General features: G+C 35.8%; 1 protein-coding gene across 12 annotated transcripts in view; it reads right to left on the bottom strand.

Moving 5' to 3' along the window:
- Helq (helicase, POLQ like) overlaps positions 1-16,188 on the bottom strand; it is a 52,051-nt gene that overhangs the window by 17,238 nt on the left and 18,625 nt on the right. For 7 of the 12 annotated variants that reach the window (XR_012435742.1, XM_074041860.1, XM_074041863.1 and 4 more), the window contains 6 exons: positions 14,342-14,483; positions 13,879-13,983; positions 10,542-10,688; positions 5,809-6,031; positions 3,941-4,098; positions 2,426-2,524 (listed from right to left, as the gene is read on the bottom strand). Coding sequence is in view for 10 of the 12 variants with exons in the window: in XM_074041860.1 (XP_073897961.1) it covers positions 2,426-2,524; positions 3,941-4,098; positions 5,809-6,031; positions 10,542-10,688; positions 13,879-13,983; positions 14,342-14,483 (874 nt within the window). In the remaining 2 variants the exon portion in view is untranslated. Of the gene's footprint in view, positions 1-2,425; positions 2,525-3,196; positions 3,343-3,940; positions 4,099-5,808; positions 6,032-10,541; positions 10,689-13,878; positions 13,984-14,341; positions 14,484-16,188 lie in introns of all 12 variants that reach the window. The other 5 variants (XM_074041866.1, XM_074041862.1, XM_074041867.1 and 2 more) reach the window with 3 other exon arrangements.

Genomic DNA, 16,188 nt, shown 5'->3' with positions numbered 1-16,188 from the left:
AAAAAAAAAAAAGATTTCCTCTATCATAGTAAAAGAATGTCTGAGATGAGAACTTAGGGTGACATACTGAAGGATCTATGAGTAATAGATTATAGATTCTGTTTGATAATGGATCACTCTTCTTAAAAGCATTAAGCTGAAAAAGCATGATAGTTGAGTAGGAAGTAGAAAAAGATAGCTTTTTAATTTCTCAATTTTAACGTACCATTACTATTAACTATAAATTGAGTTAATGTAGGTTTTGACTAGAGTGTATTTCCTAAGCCAAGAAAAATGATAATAATTATTACCCGGCAAGACAAGATGTTTTATGCCAATTTTAAGATCTTTTTCAAGAAATGCTTAAAAAAAAGAATATGGAGAAATCAGTTAGGTTTTAGGTATCATGTTCTTTAGGATTCCTAGGATCTACTGGCATAGTCCAAGAGGTAGAACACTTGCTGAGAATTCCAAATAATGATACATCTAAAATACTAAACTAGTAACTAATTCATTCATAAAGAAGATACATTTATACCTTACTACTTTAGAAATTTAATTACCAAGTTAAATATTTATTGATTATATTAGATATAATGTAACAAAATTAAGCTGGGTGTGTTGGTGCACATCTGTAATTCTAGCACTCAGGAAGCTGAGGTAGGAGGATTTTGAGTATGAGGCCAGCATGGGTTACTTAGCAAGACCCTGTCTCAAACAAAAAAAACAACAGAAAAAACCTACTAAATAAAAATTTTTAAGAAGTAATAAAATTAAATTCCTGATCCAAGTTTAAAGAAATGCATTATTCTAAAAGATTTGGTATATGGCTACTTTTTGGTAATGAGTCTCAAATTAATATGATTTTGTTTTTAAATTGTAGAATTTGATATAAAAGGTATGGTTGAATAAATATTTTTGGTTAACATTTTGAAAGTCTAGAGCTGGGCATGGTGGTGCCCAGCTGTAATCCTAGTACTTGGGAGGCTGAGGCAGGAGGACTGCAAGTTTGAGGACAACCTGGGCTACATAATAAGACCTTATTTCAAGAAAACGGAAAAAAAAAAAAAGTCTAAACAACATAGCCATTTCTAAGATAAAAGATCCAGTCTAAAAATCACAATAATGTGAATGCTTAAATATAATATATTTTTGATTTTATGATACAGCAATGCATGGGACAGCTGCACCATTCAAGGCAAATAAAAGTAAAGACCATCTTCCATTTTTCAAAATGCAATTGATATAATCTACATGAATTAAAAAGATATAGGGGGAAATGGGAAGTTAGATAGTGAGGTTTCAATGAAAATTGGATTAACAAAGAAAATTAAAATGAAAAAGTGTGATATGAGTGAAAAATGGTATTAACTTAGGGAAATTGAAGGTATGGTTACCAAAGAACTGTTTCTACTTCTCTTAGAGTCAGTGTATGCATTAGACCTTGCTTCATGTCTGATGACTGAATTGTGAGACCCTAAAAGTATAAGATATCACACACAAGAATGTTAGCCTATTGACTTCAGTCTTCTGAAATGCTTTATGTACTGTAAGGACAGGCTGAGACATTTTAAGGGTAACAATCAATAAAAAATTCAGACCTGTCCTATTTCCAAATTTCTGGGAAATATATTAACTCCTTTAGAGGATGGGTGTGCAGCTCAGTGGACAGGGCTTGCCTACCATACTCAAGGCCATGGGTTCAATTCCAGCACAGCAAAAACTAAATAAATAAATTTAAAAATAACTTCTTTCAGGATTAGATGATATTGTGAAATTACCTTTATAAATATTTTACAATTTTCTTAATGTAAGCCAAAAACAGCCTAAGAAAAACAGATTAAAAAAAAAAAAAAAAAGAAAAACAGATTAATAAAGTTGATCCTTTTTTTTTTTTTTGGCAGTTCTGGGTTTGAAATCAGGACTTCATGCTTGCAAGGGAGGGACTTTAGCCATACCTACAGCCCAGGTTGATCCTTTCTTGTGATAAAGTATATAATCTATGACAGAATATTTCATATAAAAAAACAAGGTTAGAGGTATGGCTCAAGTGGTACAGCACCAGCCTCACAAGCATGAAACCCTGAGTTCAAATCCCAGTACCACCAAAGGGGAAAAAAATAAACAAGAAAGGCCATCACACCACCCAGAAATAAATATTGCCTTAAAAAATTCACACATTTTTGGTGCTAACAAATTCCTTTATTTAGAGTCAAGTTCTTGTTATGTAGCCCAGGCTGACCTCAATCTCATGATCCTCCTGCCTCAGCCTCCCAAATGCTGAGGTTACAGGACTGTACTACCATGCCCGGTGATAGATGCTTTAAATAGCAAAATGGGAATGATACTAATTTAAATAAAAAAGACTGCAAAATAAAAAGATCAAGTCATTAATGGAGATAATGAACTCAAGTTCATTATTTATTAAGAAGAAAGATTATGGTACCTTCCTGATGGCTTGACCTGATGCTTTCTTCCCAATAAAGCTTTCAGAGACTCCAAGAAGAGTAGCTACATTTTGTTCTGCTGGACTGAGTTGACTAAACTGCACAGAAAAAGAGTAAATACATGAAAAATCAAATTGTAACTAAAAAAATCTGTCATTTAGACCAAATCCAGTATCTATGTTGAGATCACATCTTCAAGATTTTTAAAGGATATAAAAAATGACATAAATTTCTTTACAAATATACAAAAATACTGTATTAGAATAAAACATATTTTAGTAGAATTATAGTCACATGCAGCAGGACAATGTTTCAGTCAACAACAGACTACATATATGATGGTGGTCCTGTAAGACTACATGACCTAGTGACTTCACAGCAGTCCCAGTTGCTAAGTACTGATGTGCACACAATGCTGAAACTGCTAACAATGCATTTCCTAGAACACATCACATTAGGTGATGCATAACTGTGCATCACCTATGGCCATAGGTACTGGTTTTCATGGACTAAGTGATTATGTTTAATATCGGAGATAGCTGAGGAGAGGGAGAAGAGGGAAAAGTTTTGAAAGAACTTCATTATATAGTACCACTTAAAAAACTTACAGCAATTATTTAAAAATACGACATTATAAAGGAAGTTAATTTTCTGAGATTAAAAGCTGCATACTTGCATGGGGTGCTGGTCGCTCAAGACTGTAACCCTAATACTTGGGAGCCAGAGATCACAATTCAAGGCCAACATGGGCAACAAAAGCGAGACTCTACCTTGAATACATCCAACATAGAAAAGGGCTGGCAGAGTGGCTCAAGTGGTAGAGTGTCCACTATATACTGCCTAGCTACATAGTCAGGGACTGGAGATATAGAGCACATGCTTAGTATAAACAAGGTCCTGGGTTCAATCCTCAGCACTGGAAAAAAAAAAAAAAAGAAAAGCCATATTTTGTTTCTGGCTAATATTTAGTGTTCATTTAGTCAGTCTGTTGCAGTAAAATTATAATACATTGTACTCTACCACTTGGTTTTGTTACATGTTGGGCCAGTTCCACCTTGCTACTGGCTATAAAATACTCTCTTACAGATATTAATATCATTGGATTGGTGTATCATTGGATTTGTGCTGGACTCTAACAGAGCTTTCACATAATTTAAACCCAATCAGCAGCAACAGTTCTGTTTTCTTTACATTTTATGTGTTATAAACACTGGAGGCTCAAGAGGTGGAACGCCTGCTTTGCAAGTGTGAAGCCCTGTCAAAAAAACCCCGAAAATGTTGCTGCCATATTACTATTTTTAAAAACTGAAGGACATATATACAGTATGAAAATGTCATAATGGAATCCATTATTCTGTACAATTAATATATGCTAATAAAAAATTTAAAACCTTGAAAATCTAAAGGCCCAATTCCAAATATATTTCACTAGACAAAAAAGGGTAAATAATCATTAGATGAAACTCACGATGAATAAACTAAGTAGCCTAAATTGAAACATCTTCTGTTCTCACCTGCCTGAAGTATATCATCCAGTCAGGGTCACACTGGGAAACCAGATCATAGGGAGTTGTGAGATAGATTAGATGAAGAAGGCTTTCCAGCACAAGTCCTTCAAGACCTTTCTTCAAGTCTCTATAGAGAATGTCACAATAAGCCAAATCTATAGTTCCTAAAAGAATGACACACATGTTTAGTTTTCATTATTATTAGAAGGGGAAAGAGATGATTTTTAAAGTCTTCCTTTATTTTTGTTTGTTTGTCTGTGGTGCTGAGTATCGATGCCAGGCAGTGCTCTACCACTGAGCTTTAGCTCCAACCCTTGTTTATTTTATTTTCAGTTTTTTGGCAGTCCTGGGGTCTCATGCATGGCAGGCAAACTCTCTATCACTGAGCTATATCCTCAATCCTAAATTAAATCTTGTTTAGAAACCACCTAAATACAGAAAAAAGTCTACAAAATCTTTTATTGTTTAACTATTTTTGGAGGATATACATGAACATTTAGTAAGTTCTGATCCAACTAGTCTATTTTGAGGAATCTAGTAAAAAAAAATTTTTAATATATACCCAGAATACATAAATTGAGATGCTCATGCATCCCTGTTTATAATAGAGAAAAATCAGAAACAATGAAAATGTCTACCAATAAAGGAATGATTAAGTAAATTATGTTACATCCATACTATGGATGACTACATGTATTAAAAGAAAACTGTAACTGGGCGCCAGTGGCTCATACCTGTAATCCTAGCTACTCAGGAGGCAGAGATCAGTTCGAAGTCAGCTCCCGGCAATTAGTTTGTAAGACCCTATCACAAAAATACTCAGTACAAAAAAGAGCTGGTGGAGTGATTCAAGTGGTAAGAGCGCCTGCCTAGCAAGTGTGAGGTCCTGAGTTCAAAACCCAGTGTCACCAAAAAAAAAAAAAAGTGATAGATTTAAAGTAATTGATCTGTTAAGATGGTCATAATATTTTATGAGAAAAATTGCAAAAATATACCACAATTCCATTTAAAAAATCTATGTACAGTATACACACACACACTTACACATAAAAATATATTCACGAGGGCTGAAGGCATGGCTCAAATGGCAGTGCCTGCCTAGCAAGTGAAAAGCCCCAACTTCAAATTCTAGTACCACACACACACACACACACACACACACACACACACACACACAAATACAGCCAAAAATACAGTCATATTTCACTTGATGATGGGGACACATTAATGACATCATTAGACGATATGATCTTACGGGAACACCATTGTCTATGTGGTCAGCTGCTGACCAGGACATCATTATGCAGTGCAAGACTGCATGTGGATGGGTACACATCCAGCTGTTAGCACTGTAGCTCCTGAGAGAGGGCAAGTAGGACAAGAGTTTGGTGCTTCCCTTAATATTATCCTGAGGTTTTTTTTTGTTTTTTTTTAAACAATAGACATCTATTATTTTTCATTAAGTGAATTAAGATATATTAATTAAGAAAGAGATTCTTTATTCAGGCATAGAATAATCTGTATGATATTATAATTAGCAAAAAAGCAAGTTGCAGAACAGTACAAAGGACTATTTGATTAAAAACAAAAATGTAAGCCTGTGTATATGCATGGGTTATGAACTGAAATGAAATGCATGAGAAGGTATGCAAAGATACAGCAAACTGTTGCTCTAAGTGAAGGAGGGATAACCAACTTTTCTCTACCTGTGCAATTTTTTCATTAGTTGTAATTCGAAACATTTTTCAATCTTTGAAAGTTGAAATGGCTTATAAGCTTAATGCTGTTAATATGAAATCACAAATAGAAAATAATTTAATTTATATTTTTCCAATACATTTCTTCAGATTAATAAGGTTTAGGTAAACTCTTACCTTTAAAAGAAGCTCTTCCCAGTTTTGTAATATGAAAATTACATTGTAACTTTTCTTCAGACTTATGAACAGTATCCTTTCCTAGGAGTCCTTTCTCTGTCAGGTATCTAAGTGATTCCACAGTTACTTCCCAGAGACTTTTATCTTTCAGTAAAATCTTTTGCTGAACACCAAAAAATGTACCATTCATAAAGTGATATATCTCATCAAGATTTGTTGCAATCTGAAACAATTCAGGACATCACTGGAGCATTCTCCTTAACTCGAGGCATTACTTTACACATTAATCAAGAATTACTCATTTCCATATTTCAGAACTATTTAAATTAAAAATTAGTATAAAATCTGAACAACTGCAAAATCTAATAAGAAAAACAATTTAAGGGAAAAGACAGTTCTCATATTCATGCTTTTTTTTTTTTTTTATGAAAATGTAACACATTTTTCACTCAAAAACTCTAGGTTTTCAAACAACTTTTTCACAATATCTCCAAAATTGTAATATGTTTAATCCCTACCAATTTTCACTAATTCCCACTTAACCTCCTTCTGCAATCCTCTCTTCATGCCCTTCTACCTGCCCATGGAAGCATCCTTTAAGCACTAAAAATTGCATTAAAAATAAAAAAGAAGCATAGAAAACACAACTGAAAGAATCCACTAAAATAGGATCAGGCAATACTTTGCCAGAAATGTTACCTAAAAATAAGTATTTTTCTATTGCTTCTTGTCTCTCTCATTCCTGTTCCCCTTTCCTCTCCTTCCACTGTCTTTTTCTCTCCTACTTCCTGTTCACTATTTACAAGTTACATCAGTGATCATAAGTAACACTTAACCCTCGGCTTGGTATTCAGATGCAGAATTGGTTCTGAATTAGTATAATCTTTTATTAGCCAATTTCAATGAAATCAGCATGTTATACTAAGACATGGCCAATCAATAAATGTATTTCTGGAAAATTTAAGTAGTTATTTCATAGAAAACCAATATAAGTGATAACAAAAAACATTATGGGCCTTAGACATTGTCTTTTGATTCTCTTTTTTTCTTATCGTGTTGCTATGCTAGAGGTACAATATGACCTTTACAAAAGCTCTTACAATATATCATAGTTATTCACCCCTCCATCATTCTCCTTTATTCCCCCTCTCTTTTCTTTTAATAACAACTATTCTTAATACTCAAGCTAAAAATTTACTTTTAAGATATCCAAGAATTGATACTCAGTTTGTAGATTGTTTATGGATTGCTAATTACTAATATACTTAGTTTCCTATCTGACTTGTAGTGTTACAGCTAACACTACAAGAGGCCAGGTTGGCAGGTTTGGGAATACCTTTACTTGATCCCTCTACCTGCCTTCATGTCATCTTTCCATCCCTTCCTAAAAGGCTTTCTGATGCAGTGACTTAAACCTACTGGGCCAGCCTCTGACTCTGGTCTCCATAGCTTCTCAAAGCTGGATTCTTCACTGATGCCCCAAACTAGCAAGTACAACCAGGCCCAACTCCAAAGACAATTTGATTAATTCAAATATTTACTGAATAAAAAATCACATGCCAAGCACTGTGTTAGGCACTGGGATTCAGTGATTGATGAAAAGAAACATGAGCTCTACTTTATATGGCTTATATTCTGGTGGAGTAATGTTTTATTTTTAATGTTAGGTTGATTTAAAGTGCTGGTCTGGGCAGTTACATTGTCTACAATGAGAAGTTATCTAACTTCAAATGTACTGTGTATGGCAATTAGAAGTCACCATGTAAGAGTAAACCATGGCCTGCTGCAGCCAGCACAAAATAGTCAGAGAACAGCAGAGGAAATATAGGGATGGAATTGGGTTATGTTTATTATCAAAGAAAAAATAATTTCTGAGTTGGGCATGGTGGAGCATGCCTACAATCCTAGCACTCAGGAGACTGAGACAGGAGGCCTACAGGTTGAGACCAGCCTGGGCTATATAGGAAACCCTATCTCAAAAAAAGCAATTAATAAAAGAAAGAAAAAAGAACTCCTTAGGAATCTTAACAAAGAAGGCAATATTGTGGGGTTTTTTTTGGCGGTGCTGGGATTTGAACTCAGGGCCTCACACTTGCTTGGCAGGCACTCTTACTGCTAGAGCCACTCTGCTAGCCTAAGAATGGAATATTCTGAAAAAAAGAAAACTTAAAAAGAAAAGGGGACTTGTGGGGGGAGGGTGGGGGGGTATTCTGCACTGGGAGAAAAGACAGGATACAACATTACAAATGTTTTAACTCCAGTCCTGTCCTCAACTCTTCCACCAGTGGGGTAATTATTTGCCAAATAATTGTCCTAAGGAGAATACAGTTTCAAACTGATAAGTTCTACTAAAGAATGTGACAACAGATTGATGGGACTCAGGGGCCTAGGGAAGGCTTCCGGAGGAAGTGATGGTTAAACTAAATCTGAAGGTGAGCAAGACTTAATTAGATAAAGGAGTAGTCAGGGAGCAAGGATGGGCAGGGGGAGGTTTGCGGAGCATAAGAGAGCACAGTGTGTTAGAGACAAGAAAACAGAAAGCCAGTATGTCTGGAGTGTGGAGTGCAAGAAGGCTGGTAAGAGATGAACCTGGACAGACAGGCGGAAGCCACACCAACCATGGAGACCATGATAAGGAATTTGGGCTTAATCTTAACAGCAAAGGGAAACCACTGGCAAAGTGTAAGTAAGGGAGTGACATTTGGATTTACGTCTTAAGACTATTCTATGTGAAGAATTACTTTGGGGGGGTTTTGGGAAGGCTAAGCAGTGGTTGCAAGGAGGCCATCAGAAGACTAGAACAGTGATTCTGGCAAGAGACTACAAACACAAGTACAGATACACTGTCAAAAGCAACCTACTTCTCTTTGCCTCCAGTTCATTATTTGTAAAACAGGAATTGTATTACTTAAGATTGAAGATAAAACATGTCAAGTGCCTAGCAAGGTGTCTGAAATATGTTGTGATTGCTGGTAGAATGTCTCAAGTGGTAGAGCGCCTGCCTAGCAAGCCTAATAAGCATGACCTGAGTTCAAGCCCCAGTACTGCAGAGGGGCGAAAAAAAAAATATATATGTATGTATATATATAAAATATTTGGGGCTGGTAAAGTGGCACAAGTGGTAAAGTACCTGCCTTGAAAGCAGGAAGCACTAAGGCCCTGAGTTTAAGCCCCAATACTGGCAAAAAAGAAAAAGAAAAAATGAAATATGTTGTGATAAACAATACTCAGAGGTTCCCTGACTCCCATTGCATAGAACTGTTATGTTTGCTTACTTCCTGGAGTTTTCTTCTATCCCATCGAAGTGTGGCTCTAGGGTCCTCACGGGATGTTTACCTCTGCCCTTCTGCCCAACCTCACACTGCTCAAGTCAAGATCTCTCTTTTTTCTTCCCTCTCACTACTTTCCTACCAGGCAGTGCGTGTCCACAGGACTTCACCTCTGCTTCAAGTCTAACCCTAAACATTTCCCTGGTTATTGACCCTGTTTACAGTTCTACTCTCCTTTCACAATGGCAGTACTGTTGTGAACTCCTATCACAAGGTGCAGGAGGAACCCTGATAGTCTGTTTTCCTCAAGACTGGATACAGTAGCTTGAGTTCTGCCTCCTGTGGGCAGGGCTGGATGATAATTGCCCATCTACTCATCTCTTGAACAGATTGCTACCTGAATTTCTCACTGCTGAACTTCAATTGTTAAAAACAGAATGTTTGTTTATTTAATTTATTTAAATTAAATAAACTCTGGGTGGCGCCATGTTGACCATTATCTCAGTCCTTGTTTTGGGAGGGGTTCTGGAGAAGTTATCACTTGTCCTGGGGAGACTCTGATGTTCCCTACCTTGGAGCATTTTCTCTACCCCTCCTGGTAAACAAGGTATCAAAAAGTCCTGTCCTTTCTGGTTCTAAGGTAACCGAAAGCTGAATAACTGAATAGCTTCAACAAAGGCAGGGATGCCAAGCTCTTCTCTTGCTTTTAGTTAATTCATGAACCCAAGTAAGGAGTCAGTGCTTTTCAGCAAAAGTAGTTAAAGCACCTCTTACAATTCCCCCTTCATGTTTGAATACTTCTCAATCTTGAGGAAATTGATCAATCTGGCTTTGGAGGTTTCCTGGCCAGTGATAAACAGGGGGGGAGGCAAATAAAGTATGTAAGTCAAAAGTACTTGTTGAAAAACAGAATTTAAATGAAACTGTTGCGTGTGACCAAGTTGACAACTTCATTCCCTATCTCTCTGTTACTCTGAGTTCTCTGGTCTCAAGTGAAATCCTGATTCCTTCCCAATTTCATGAAAAATTTGCAATTTCTACAAAAAAAAAAAAAAGTTGAGGTTTTTACTATTGGGATTGCAGTGATTGTATGGGTCGATTTAAGAAGTTACATATGAATAAAACTAAATGTTCTAGTTCATGAATATGGTAGTTCTCTTCATTTATTTAACTCTTTAATTTTTTCTTAGTAGTGTTTTATAGTTTTCAGTGTAAGATCTGGCACATATTTGCAAAAGTTATCCCCATTTCATGTTTCTTGATGCTATTGTAAATGGAATTGTTTTTCTAATTATTTATGGTATTTGGAAATATAACCAAGTTTTATACTTTGGGCTTCTATCTTGTACCACTGCTAGTTAGTCTGTACTAGTTTTTTTGTACATTCCTGTGGACTTTTCTTGAACTCAATGTCAATAGCAGAAAAGATGGTTTTAGTTTTTCCTTTCCAATCTGCATGACTACCTTATGTACTGGCCACATGTTGTATATATTGTCCTGGCCATATGAACTTCTGGCCACATGCTTAACGGTATGGTGAAGGCAGACGGCCTTGCTTTTCTTGATCTTAGCGGAAAGATAGTTTTTCACAGTTGTTAAGTATGATGTTACCTGTAGGTTTTTAAATAAACACTCTATTAGGTTAAAGAAGTTCTCCTCTAATCCTAAGTGTGCTCAGTTTTCATCATAAATGGGTATTGAATTCTACTACTATGGAGACTTACATTGACTGATCCCCTCCTCCCCCCACAGTGCTAAGGCTCAAACCCCAGAACCGTGTGCATGCTGGGCAAGAGCTCTACCACTGAGCTTCACCCCCAGACATTGGCTCTTTTGAGGTATGGTCTCACTGTAGGATCTCACTGTGTAGCTAAGCTAATTTTGAAGTCTCTATGCAGCCCAGGCTGGCCTTTAACTCATGATCCATCTGCTTCTACTCCATCCGTTGGGATTTCAGATGTGACAACGCGGCTTGATTGAATTTTTCTTTTCTTTTCTTGTCTGTGGTACTGGGGTTGAACTCAAGGCCTCATGCTTGCTAGGCAGCCATTCTACCACTTCAGCCACTCTACCAGCCCCAGTATGTTTTAAATTATAAGGTCAATTTCTTGAATAGATAATAGATAACGGATGTGTAAGTATATATGCAGATTTTCATCATCAGTTAATTTGGGGAATTTACATCTTTCAAGTATTTTCATCTAAGCTGTTTAACTCCTTTTACAATATTTCAGGATAATTCTTTACCATCCTTTTAATGTTTTGGGATCTTAAGTGATGACCCTTTGCTTATCCCTGATATTAGTAATTTATATGTTCTTTTCTCTTGATCAACCCAATTTAAAAGCTTACTGATCTTTTCAATTAAGCCAGCTTATGGTTTCATTATTTTTTCTATTATTTGTCTATTTTTGTTTAATTGATTTCTGCTTTTATCTAATCTATTTCCTTCTTTCTACTTACTTCGGATTTAATTTTTTTTTTTTTAGCTTTTTAAAGTGAAACTTAGATCACTGACTATGGATCTTCCAGGTATTCTAATAAGGATTTTAAGATATACAATTTCTTCCAAGCTCTTGTTTTATCCCATCCCAGTAATTCTGATATATTCCTTTTTTTCGTTTCACTGAAAAATTTTTCAGAGTTCTGTTGTGATTGCTTGTTGTTCAAAGTGTGCCGTTCAGTTTCTAAATATGTGTTATTTCCTTGATATCTTTTTATTATTGATGTATATATACTTCTAGTAACATATAGAATATGTCACCATATTCTATAGGTTTCAATCCTTTTAAATTTATTTAGACTTGTTTTATGGTCCAGAATACTGTCTTATCTTGGTGAATGTTTCGTGTGCTTTTAGGGAATGTATATATATGCTCATATGTACAGCGGCACACTGGAAACAGAATAGGATAGAAAGTCAGAAGTCTGATTTATAATTCCATTGGAACCATAATTCACTGAATGATCTTGAAATAATAATTAATTCTCTGGGTCTGTTGCCTTATCTAATATTTAACTGTATTAAGACTTGAGGGTCTTTATAAACTCTCTTCCTCCTTTATTAGTTCCTTGGTCATCCTTCTATTAGAGGTCTTTATTACATCATACAGAGATTAGTATAATTGCTTTCAAACTAATCTTGCAACGCTGCTTACTATTACTGATGCTCCTCAAGTTACAACAGAGCCACACTGTAGTAAGCCCACTTTAAGCTGAAAATATTAGAGGTCAAAAATGCTTTAACACACCTAACCTATGGAACTTCAAAGCTTGACAACAAAGGACTTCACAGAGTATAGGTTGTTCACCCTCGTGATTGCATAGCTGCAGCTTGCTATAGGTACCCAGCAATGAGAAAGATAGATAATCTCATCTGCTAACCTGGGTAAAGACCAACATTTGAACCATAATAAGTCAGGACTGTCTATATTATACTCATTTTATTGATAAGGAAACAGTGAGGTTTAAGAGAGCTTTAATAACTTACTGAGGGTAATAAAAAGACAGAACTGGCTGGGCATAGTAGCTCACACCTGTAATCCTAATTACTTGGGAGGCTGAGATCAGGAGGATGGAGGTTTAAAGTCAGCCCAGGCAATCCTTTCTCCAAAATAACCAGAGTAAAATGGACTGCAGGTGTGGCTCAAGTGGTAAAGCACCTTCTTTGCAAGCATGAAGCCCTAAGTTCAAACCCCAGTCCCACCAAAAAAAAAAAAAAAAAGGGCAACTGGAATCAGGACTCAGGTAGTGCAGTATCAGAGCCCTTGCTCTAAATAACCACTGAGCTAACTCTCCATGACAAGAACCATGGTGTGTGTAAGCATGCTCCTGTATCATTAGCAATCTGTAGCGCACGGTCTGGTGTTAACTTTTTCCACCTGACTTTCCACTCTTCAGTATTCTCAGCCATCCTCCAGAGCTACAGTTTCTAGTCTACTGACTGTTACTATATCCTACATCAGCTGAAGCTTTCTTATCCTGCATTCCACTTTAAGCAACTGGAATGGCTTATCCCTTCCTGTTGTTCATCTAACACTTTAGCCTGAATGATTACATAATACACCTGTTAGGTTATCAAAATGTGTCTTGTGATACCTCTTTTATTTGTCAGTTATGGTTTGCACTTTTATATAAAGTGTTCGTGTTAATGAAGGCAGCAGACTATATGGTGGGTTAAGAACACTGGTTGCAAGTGCAAAGCCCTGAATTCAAACTCCAGTACCACCAAAACCAAAACAAAACAAGAAAATACTGGTTTTATAGTTAGACAAAGCTGAATTCAAATTCTGGATTTGATACTTTGTGGCTGAATGACTTCAGCACAAGGATAAAATTTAATTAGCTCAAGGATAAACCTAAAAGAGAGATTAATTTAAGAATAACCCTGAAATGAAAGCTAATTTCTAATCTTAGGAAAGAGTTATCCTGTTCTTCCTTTTTCCCCCTACCTGATAAAGGTTGTACTGATCTCTCAAATGTTTACAATATCCTAGAATGGTCACAGGACTACAGAGCACCTCAATGGGCACAGCCCACTGTTTTACAGTCCCTTGTATTTCCCATGGCATCCACCAACATCTTTTATTTGTGATACATGCCCACATAATCTAATTTTTCATATTTCTTATAGCTCAATATTAAAAAATACATATAAGTCCAGATTCATATTCATGTCACAGAATATGCTTTTCCACATTAGATGTTATCATTTGTTTCATACTTTGTAGTTTGCATAAATTCTAGACTCTATTAATTTAGGTAATAATAATAAGATTTAAAAAAAGAACTTTAATAATACCTTCAAACCAATCAAAGACAGAAACAAACTTTGGATTCCTTTGGTGAATTCCTCAACAAGATGGCTATAACAGTTTTCCAGTGGTCTGCTTATTAGTTCCAAGACCTATAAAAGTTAAAGCAATATTATGTTTTATGTTATTATTAAAAATAAATGGTATTTCATATAAAGATTTTATACTTCGAATAAATGTTGGGAAGCCAAGGAAAACAAAAACAAAAACTCACTAAGAAAAAGGATAAAAATTTAACATGTGTCCTCATATTAAAAAAAGATAAATAGAGAAAATATTTTTGCATTGTCTGGAATAAAATACATTCGAACTACTCTAATTCTTAATCATATAGGAGAAGAATACCTCTTCTAAAGGGTCATTAGTAATTAACTTTTAAGCAACAGTCTCTTATAAGGGCTAGAGCAAAGACAAAGAAAAACATAACCAACCAAGCGTTCTGAGTATTACCTGCTGCTTGTCTTTTTCTTGTAATATAAGGATACTCTCCCCAACAGTATCTATTCCAGCACGGCCAGCTCTGCCAATCATCTGTTTATATTGATTCCTCTTTAAAAATTCTTTAGCAACATAGGGAGCTCTTAAAATAACTCTATGGAATTGATAAAATTAATTAAAAGTGATACTCCATCTACAGCAGTAGCACCTACTTTTTAAACTTTTAATTATATCTATATAATATTAAATTTAATGACATACTAGTTCAAAAATCTACGATGTCCTATGTTCTTTATGTATATTGTGTGTAATTCTTTCTTCTTTTTTTCCCTTATAGTACTGGGGATTAAACCCAGGGCCTTGAGCATGCTGGGCAAGTACTCTACAACTTGAGCTCCTCCCCCAACCCTTTTGTTTTCCAAACAGTATTTTACTAACTTTGCCTGGGCTGGCCACAAACTTGTGATTCTCTTGCCTCTGTCTTCAAGTAGCTGGGATTACAGGCACACACCATCATATCCAACTTATTATTGGTAATTCTTACAAAATGCCCAGTAATACCCTTTTTATTTTATCTATTTCTTTTTGGTTTTTGAGAGAGTCTCATTATATAGCTTAGGCTGGCCTGGAACTCACAATCTGGAATCACAAATGTGTGCCACTATGCCCAGTTTATTTTGCTTCTCAATGGAGTTAACTAAAGCTCAGTTAAGTGCCTTACTTGAAAACTCAAGATTAGTAATTACTAGAACCATCATTTGAACTCAAGTCTGCCTAGTTGTAAGGCCTATGATCAATCTATAGCAGTAATCTCCAAAATTTTTTGATTTTATACTCTATATAGTAAAAAGTTTAGCCCTTTACCACCAATACATGGATACTTCTTTATGAACTTATATTATTTTGAACTACATGAAATTGTAGATTTCAGTTGTTTGTTTTTGACCACAAAAAAAAAAAATGGCGATTTAACCATGCTCAGGTGTACAGAAGTCTATAGTCAGCTTTCATGTCCAAAGGCAAGAGAAAATCTATTTCGTTTCCTTATTTTAATTAACCTACTCCTTGTAAAATAAATCTCAACAGACAGACAAGATTCTCAAACACTGCAAGAAAACTAATGACATGAAAAAAAAACAGAACAAATGACTAAAAGAAACAGAAAAGGCTGGTGGAGTGGCTCAAGTAGTACAGCACCTGCCTAACAAGGATGAGGCTCTGGGTTGAAGCCCCAGTTCCATCAAAAATCAATCAATCAATCAATCAATCAATCAGGAAACAAAAGTGAACTTTAAAAAATTCAACCCTGTCTAGCTGAAGTTACAAATGCAGAGAATAAAGACAATGTGAGGAGAAATACAGAAATTATAGAAATGCCCCTCCCTCACCCCCAGTTAAGATGAACCAAAGGCATAAACTCAAGATTGAAAGAACCCACCTAAGTTCCAAGCCTCATGAATGAAAAGCAGGCGAAGCTGAGATTGTTAGGACTTCCTGGGCTCAAACACTGGCTTTGGAACTCATCTGTTGGATGTGAAGTTGGCTAAGTTAATAACTGGGTGCCTTAGATTTCCCTTTTATAAAATGTGGATAATAAAATATGACCTGGGGGGAGGAGGAAGAGAAACAATGGCTCCCAGAAGACATGAAGCAATCTCTACAAAGTCCCGAAAGGAAAAAATGAACCTAGAATTCTTTTCCCAGTGAAGTATTTTAAAGCAAGAAGTCAAAATGTAGCTGGGTGCTGGTGGCTCATGCCTGTAATCCTAGTTACTCAGGAGGCAGAGATCAGGAGGATCACGGTTCGAACCTAGCTGGGGCAAACATTTTGAGAGAACTATCTTGAAAAAAAAACCATC

This window comes from Castor canadensis, chromosome 9, assembly GCF_047511655.1.
Source record: "Castor canadensis chromosome 9, mCasCan1.hap1v2, whole genome shotgun sequence".
Classification (NCBI taxonomy): domain Eukaryota; kingdom Metazoa; phylum Chordata; class Mammalia; order Rodentia; family Castoridae; genus Castor; species Castor canadensis.
The sequence above is the reverse complement of the archived record's forward strand: the minus strand, read 5'-3'. Positions and strand labels throughout refer to the sequence as shown.